This window comes from Plectropomus leopardus, chromosome 11 (assembly GCF_008729295.1).
Source record: "Plectropomus leopardus isolate mb chromosome 11, YSFRI_Pleo_2.0, whole genome shotgun sequence".
Taxonomy (NCBI): domain Eukaryota; kingdom Metazoa; phylum Chordata; class Actinopteri; order Perciformes; family Serranidae; genus Plectropomus; species Plectropomus leopardus.
In genome coordinates this window covers 28,777,359-28,785,275 of record NC_056473.1, presented here as the reverse complement: position 1 = coordinate 28,785,275, position 7,917 = coordinate 28,777,359, and the positions used below count along the sequence as shown (strand labels likewise).

At 38.1% G+C, this 7,917-nt stretch overlaps 1 protein-coding gene across 1 annotated transcript; it reads right to left on the bottom strand.

Annotated features, from left to right (window-relative positions):
• Positions 1-1,174: 1,174 nt before the first annotated feature.
• tmem170a (transmembrane protein 170A) lies at positions 1,175-5,531 on the bottom strand. Its single transcript, XM_042496345.1, has 3 exons — positions 5,318-5,531; positions 3,399-3,567; positions 1,175-2,765 (listed from the first exon to the last, which is right to left on the bottom strand). Exons 1-3 carry the CDS (start codon positions 5,432-5,434, stop codon positions 2,635-2,637), a joined length of 417 nt encoding a protein of 138 aa, XP_042352279.1. The 5' UTR covers positions 5,435-5,531; the 3' UTR covers positions 1,175-2,634.
• Positions 5,532-7,917: the final 2,386 nt, after the last annotated feature.

Below are 7,917 nucleotides of genomic sequence, written 5' to 3'. Positions count from 1 at the left end.
TCTTTTACAAATTAAAGTATTAGTTGTAGAGTTCACCTAATGTCCGTATATGCAAGTTGCACCTGTCATCTACCAAAGGCAACTAAAAGCAGTCAGCGAAGACTGTGGGAATATGACGATACACGTCTGTTGAACAATCGTCTGCACATCTGGTGCAAGAAAATAAACAAGCAAAACATATTTGGTCACAAAGATTGAAAAGCTACAAAGACCCGGAGATAATCTGGAATATTTACAAATCAGTTCACTGTCACAAAATGACACTTGTAAAATATACGATTAAATTTGGGCGGTATTATGGTATATACCAGGTGATTTAGAAATCCTGAAGGTATGTTTTTCAATATTGTCATAAATACTGGTGCTCCTCTTTCTATTAAACTCATTGTCTATAGTGCACAGCACGCACCTCCAGAGCTCAGTCCCCAGTCTCTACTGGTGGAACAGGCAGCTGAGCTGAAAGACACAACAACACCTAGTGGCGGAGGGAGAAGTTACAGGACTGTAAATAGCTGGCGGCCAAAAATGGCAGAGAGAGAGACCAAATGACAGCATTTTTTTTTACATCTAACTTGGTGAATTAAGGATTTATTTTTACCAAACCAGAGCTGGTGATTGTTGGAACAGTGGACTAACTAACTACAGTAACCAAGATGGTTCGGCTGAGTTTTATTTTTTTTCTGTTGAATCTGAAAAAGGTGTGTTTTATGATGAGTTAACGAGACATTTAAGGTCATCGGTCTTCTGCGACCGAGAGAAAGTTGAGTTCAAAAGGTGTACAGTTGTATTTCTCTGTTTGATAAGAAAAACAGGTGTGAGAATATTAATTTTCTTAACATTTTGTGGGTTTCTATTGTGTATTTATTAGTCTGAAAAGCTGAAAGTAAGTAGCGCTGCACACTTTTATTGTCATATACCGTATACCTCTGTGATATTTCAGGAAGGTGTGAAATATTACATACCGCCCAAGCCTACATACGACCATTTAAGGGGAGAAAAGAAAAAAACCAAAAGCTCTTTGCACTTTTGGGTTAGTTTAGTTATCTGAGCATCCCAGTGTTTAAACCTCTCATCTACTGACCCTGAACAAACAAACAAACAAAACAAACAAGAAACTGAAGACATTCTCTAGGCTGCATTTGCAGAGCAGAATTTTAAAAAACGTCACGTCCCATAAAAATGTCATCTATAAAAACCTCTTTGCTTGTCTAAAATAAATAATCTCGGGAAGCTTGAGGGGGTGTGTAGGTGCGTGTGGAATTAACAAGAACACAAAGGCAGTCAGACTTGGATTAATCTGAACCAAAAATACAAGGAGGAACAAAAAGAGCAGCAAGAGACAGTGTTAAAGAAAGACAGCCCTGAAGATAAACACCACTTTGGAAGTTAGAAAATAGAAATTAAGGCCTCGAGGGGGAAAAAGCCAGAATCTTGCATATAACCACCATCTTCCTGTCTCAACAGTGCATCAGCCTGTTATTCTGCCTCTCTGCAGTCACTGCATGGAGTCAAACTGTTATCAGACTGATGGCGAAAGACACACACACACACATACACACACATACACACAGCCCCTGAGAAAGGTTAGTGTCTTCCTGCTGCTAACCTGTAACCGCGGCAACAGGGGAGAACAGCATCCTGCTGCCTTCACATCAAAAAGGAATAACTGCAAACAAAATGATAATTTTAAAATAGAGAACCCCAGTAATGAGTCCTAAAACCTGGAAATCTGTTAGCATTTTAGCACCTCCAGTTCCTTCCTCTCAAGGTCAATGGATTTTGATTGGGTTTTGGTTTAAAAGCCTAAAAACAGGCTGAAGAGACTTTCATGTTTTGTTCTACGACATAAAATACTACAGTAAATACCCCACTTGCAAACTTTGATGCAAAAGACAATTGCTAACAAGTGACTAAACCAGACTACAGAACGTCATCACGCCAAACCGCGCCTCAAACGGCTTTACAGCCTCGTAGCAGTGGCGACATGACCATAGCGTCGTTCATTTTTGCCTAGCAATTGCTTTTTACTTCTGGCGATTGCATTATCGCTTAAAAAATCCTGAAAGTTTTCCTGAAAATTAATTTGTGAAGGTTATCTTGCTTAATAAAACCTTTTAGTATCATTAACATTTGTTTATCACAGAGCTTATTTTCTGCAATGACCCAAAATCCAATGGAAAAATCACACAGGCTTTTTGATGAGGGAACCAGGGCAATGTTAGCTTCTGCGTCGGCCTACAGAAAAACATCATCACTGGGGCACTCTATACTGCATCCTCACTGCACTCCAGACTTCACTGAAGTGTTCAGCTTGTACTGTGTGTAGTGTGTGGTTGTCCCGTGATGTGAATGCAGCATCGTGTTGTCTTACAAAGGACATCATACACACGGCAAGCAAGTCAGAAGGCTTAATGCTGCAGAACACGCTGCTCCGTCTCTGACCGCTTAATCAAATCTGCTCCGGTCTTGGTCCATCAGTAGGAAATGACATCATGTCCCGGGCCTGACTGGAGTACATGTGTTCCATGATTTGTCAGGGATTTTGTCCCATACCGTGTCAAATTCAGGTCCCGTCAAGAGAAGGTGCGACTGGTGTCAGACTCACCCGGCAGCGCCAGACGGCCCTCAGCACTGCTAAAGGGTAGCAAGTACCCTGAGGAAGGAGATGACGACGACGCAAAATGACTGTCCTACACCGAACACGAGAGCCTCCAGAGAGATCATCTTCTTCCCTGCTGCCTTGTACACACCTGCTATGGCTGCACCTTAAAAAGAAAGAAGAAAACACATTATTAGGCAGATATATTGTTTAGTTTGACCTCATGGTGCAGGCTTGCTGTTGGAGCGTTTATTAAGACACTAACACTCCTCACTAAGTGGTTTGGGGCAGCACTTAATGTGGTGGACGCTCCACATGAACATGAAAACAGTGGAAGTGGGTAGAGACAAGGTATAGGGGGGTTGTTCGAGAAAGGCCCTTTGACTCTAATTTAACTTAATTAGTTCAACGTGTATTTAAAAGGGACACAGCATATTAATGTACATCAGTATAAAATATAAATGTAAATATGCTGGAGTTAGCAGGACTGCTAATTTACATCTGTAGTCCCTCGGCAGGTAACAGACAATAGAGACAGAAAAAGGGAATAAAAAGAAAGAAAAATAAAACAATTCATATAGAGGACAAAACTGCGGTCACAGTAGCAATGCAAACTGTATGACAAATAGTGCATGGTGCAAACCTGTGCGAGCATTGCATTCAGACATGCAAGTGAAGATTCAAACTCATCAAAGATGATTTTTGAGGGAACAAACTCCTCTCCGTCACACTACAGTACCTTCGTGAGCAGACTGTGAACAATCTGCCATACAGACAGGTAGATATGTAGCAAACTTACTGGTGAGGACTCCCCCACAAACTGGCCCCACGATGCCCATGAGGAGGATGGCGATGGGCATGAATCGGGCCATCTTGTGCTGGCGCAGCGTGGCAAGGGAGAGCAGGGCTGCAGGCAGGTGGAAGACCAGCGAGGAGACCGCCGCCCACAGAAACACTCCGTACCACATCTCTGGACAAACACACAGTCATGCAGCCACACATCACTTCATGCCAATCACCGAGCACATTGTGCACAGATCCACAGATCCACAGAGCACTAGGAAAATTCAATTAGATCATTCAATTATTCATTAATGTGATTCGAGCTCTCTGGCTCTCCATCCGTTATCTGCTCCATAGTGAAGTTCTGCAAATGAAAGGCTGAAAAACTGAGATGCTTAACCCTTTAAAGACGTGCTCAGTTGTTTGGTAGAGCACTTTTTAAGTCACTGTATCTTAATGAAAAATGTGTCGAACTTTATCAACCTGGTTGAGCCATCTATACCATTCGGTTTAGGTGTATTAGACTAAAATCATCCAATCAATGTTGCTGTGTATTTGAATAGTCTGCTTTTTTCAGTTTGCGTCCTACAGGAAGTTAATAACGAGAAGTAAGTAATAAGTTGTTCATTGCCTTCTTTCCATGTTTTTGAAAGGAATCAAACCAATTTGCTCAGGTTTCAAAAGGTTAACAACAGGGAGAGGTACAGGTTGAGATATTTTAAATCACAACACTACATTAAACAGAATCAAATACTGAGATATATCCGGTCTCAGAGTAAAATGTAGAACATCATTAATACAATTTAATTACAGTAATAACCACATCTCTGGCAGAATAAGTACATACTTTAAACTTGGCTGATCAGCCCTCGACAAAGCTGCAGTACACTGAACAAGCAGGATATTGTGTTACATGCTATTACGTTAATGCTGTTATGTCCAAAGTGACACTGCATCTTACATAACCCACAATCCTGTAAAGCAGTGATACTCAACTTACAGCTCAAGGGCCAAATCTGTGTGGCCCCCCAATCATTTTCTAATTCATAATAAAATAAAGTGATTCATACTGGGAATTGTTTTGTACACTTAGTATACATACAGTGCCAGAGTGCATAAAAAAAGCATCAAAATAGAGCTTGTTTATCAAAAAAAAAGTCTCAGAAGGAGGTCCAAGCTAAGACCCTAATGTGCTCAAGTCCAATAAATGTCCAAAAGTTTAAGTAATGTCCTGAAATCCTAGAAATGCCCTAAAAATTCAAGAAACATCCTAAAATCCTACTTATGACCTAAAATCATAGAAAAATCCTACAATCCAATAAATGTCTGAAATTTTAAGAAATGTCCTAAAATCCTGTAATTACCCAAAAATCCTAGAAATGTCCTATAATCTGAGTAAAATGTACGGGGTGTGTGTGTGGCCCCTGAGCAAACTAAATTTAATATCTCTGTTGTAAATTGATGTCAGTCTGATACACAAACACAAATACAACGCAACTGAGATCAAATTTTACTCTATCTTGACTTCAGAGTCAATAAAAACTATTTGATGTTCCTACTGTGAACAGAAAATACATACATACAAAAAACATACATAGCTAAAATAGCTAAAAACAATGCAATTTCACAGCAAAGATAATCTGAAACACACATTTTTAAATGGTTTGGGGTCGTAAATTACAAGTTTTGTTAACGATCGTTAGCTACAACAGCCGCTGAGATGAAGCAGGAAGTTAGCTAGCTTTAACTCGACAATGTAAAAAAAAAAAAACTAACGTTAACCTTTAGCGAAACATTTTCACAAGTATTACGCGTGTTTTAACGTTTCCACTGTTCATTAAAAGAAAAATACGGGACTCTGTGTGTTAGTCATCATCCTGTATAGCAGCTGATACTCAGCTCGTGTAGCTAACAGGCTACCAAACATTAGCTCACCTGAGAAGTCGCTGAGAGATGTGTGTCGTTTCCTCGGTACGTGCCATTTTTCCTCGGCACTAAATTCAACCCGAGTATCTGCTGGACGAAGCCGATCTCGTTATACCTGTCCTGCATGTCTCACACTGACACTGGACACTGCATGGATGAAACAAGGCCGACAGACTCGTAACACCATGGGCTGAGGGATTTACCAGGACTCGGTGTTGACGCAAGACCAGCTAGCATCAGGCTAACTGTTAGCTGTCAACACAACTTGTTCTGACGTCATCAGAAACTGTTGCGTCCCCGAGCTCTGTCTGTCAGGCAGCAGCGCTTCCGGTTGTTACTATCAGCTCTAACCATAGACGGCATATAAATATATCTATTTTTATATAATTAGATATGTATTTATATACAGTCTACAGATTTAATGTGTGATGGAGGAAATATTCAGATATCTATCTATCTATCTATCTATCTATCTAAATCTAAATCAATCAATAAATAAATCTTCAAAGCTAAAATACTCCAAACTTTAATTAAAAAAAAGTAAATTTTCATTTTGCCACAGTACCCAATTCAGAAAGATCTAAAAAAAAATAATTAATGAATAAAAAAAGCAAATAAATGAACAAATAGTTGTCTGTTAATTTTGAGTCAGTCATTTGATCAATCAACCAATCGCTTTACCCAAGTTTAATGTACAAAACAAAACATATTTTACACACTCTTGCCAAACAAACATTTGATATATTTATATATTATTTCATATATATAGTAACTGGTACCTTAAGCTGTCATATTAATATGGTGAAGTAAAAAGTGCATTTCCCTCTGAAATGTAGTGAAGTTTAAGTATAACGTGGCGTGACAAAAATAGACTTAGGCAAAGTACAAATATCTGAAATTTGTATTTAAGTAGCCTACATCACTTGAGTAAATGTAATTAGTTACATTCCACCACTGGCTTTAACCAGAGTAACTCTTAAAAAGTGGTCATGATGAGTAAGTATTGGGCCGCTGCCTGGAAGGCTAAACCCCGGGAAAAATAAACATACTATTCCTACTCCAATTGCGTTTGAGGTGCTCGGACAAACTACAGGAAGATGATAACTGACAAATTCAGTATCAGTGTGTAACTTTTGCAGTGAAAAAATGTTTTTTTTTTAATGAACTTTGCCTTGATAGTAATACACGTTTTGTCTAATATTTTCTCTAATATTTACTAGGATGATGATAACAATTAATCGTTGATCGATTGTTCGATTGTTAAGAATCAGTCGATAGGCTGTGCAATGCTGTTAAAGTATATGCAATATGTTCCAGAAAATAAGCAAAAACAAAGTAAAAACAAAAACAATAAAATTATACAAGATAACAGCAGAAAATTACATGTATATTTTTTCTATCACAATATCAAATATATAATTATTAATTAATTATTATTATATTAATAACTGTAAATTAAGAATAACATTTAATCACTGAACGATTAATCGTTTGCTATGAATTTAATCAAACATGTCAAAATTGAATTGCTCAGTTGATGCAATGCTGTCAAAGTATAGAAAATATGTTACTGTGAGCTTTTGGGGGAAATGCATTTTTTGTTGTTTAAAATAAAGTTTTCGTCTCTTTTTTTTTCAACTAACCATTAATAGATCATTTACATCAATAATCAGTTAAGGGTAGTGCTTACAATTTGTAACCCTAAATATTTACATAGATTTAATGTGTAAGTTTTGGCTGAACTTCCTGCAGCAATATTCACCTTGCAAAATGTGGCCCTTAACAGGGTGGCCTATAGAAATGTCCTAAAATGCTATAAATGTCCTAAAATCTGAGAAATGTCCTTAAATCCTAGAAACGTCCCAAATTTCAAAAAATATCCTAAAACTAGAGAAACACACTAAAATCCTAGCAATGTCCTAAAATTCTACTGAAATTTTGCAAAAGTAGTCCCTGTTGTACACTTTTCATAATGTTTGTTAAAAAAAAGACGCACATTACTGACCTTTTCCAGGTTTTTTTGCAGGAACTTGCGGCGGTGCAGACATCGTTGCTCTTGAACTACGACCACCATCAAAATCCAAAAACTCCACCAAAGCCCAGTTTTTCTCAAGCTCACGTTTAAGTGTCCATCAGTGTTAACGCTGTGCCCAGAAAAGCCTCAGAGGAGACTTTAACAGTCTGATTATTCTCATGCTGTGTTTCACACTAAATGTACATTCAGATTTCAGTGAAGCTTTTTTAAGACCAACTTCCCTGATGTTTACTATCTGGAAATGAGCTTTCATAGTTTTATTAGTACTCAAAAAACCCCATCTCTTACAAAACTTCTGGTGGTTTTGAGTAACTGGTCTGATAAAACCTAAATCATGACGGACACGCCCAAGAAACCATCTGCAAAGACCACTTAGCATCAGAAATTAAGATGAAATTTAATTAATGATCTGACAAAAAAAGTGGGTTGTATCTGTAAAAAGCTCCTTCCCAGTGCTGGTACAGAAAACTTTGAGTTACATTTCCTTTTGGAACAAAGTCCCAACCAGTGAATCATTTGTTGCCAGAAAAAAAGAAAAAAAAAGATGACCACCGAACCGTAGCTAAAAGGCCAT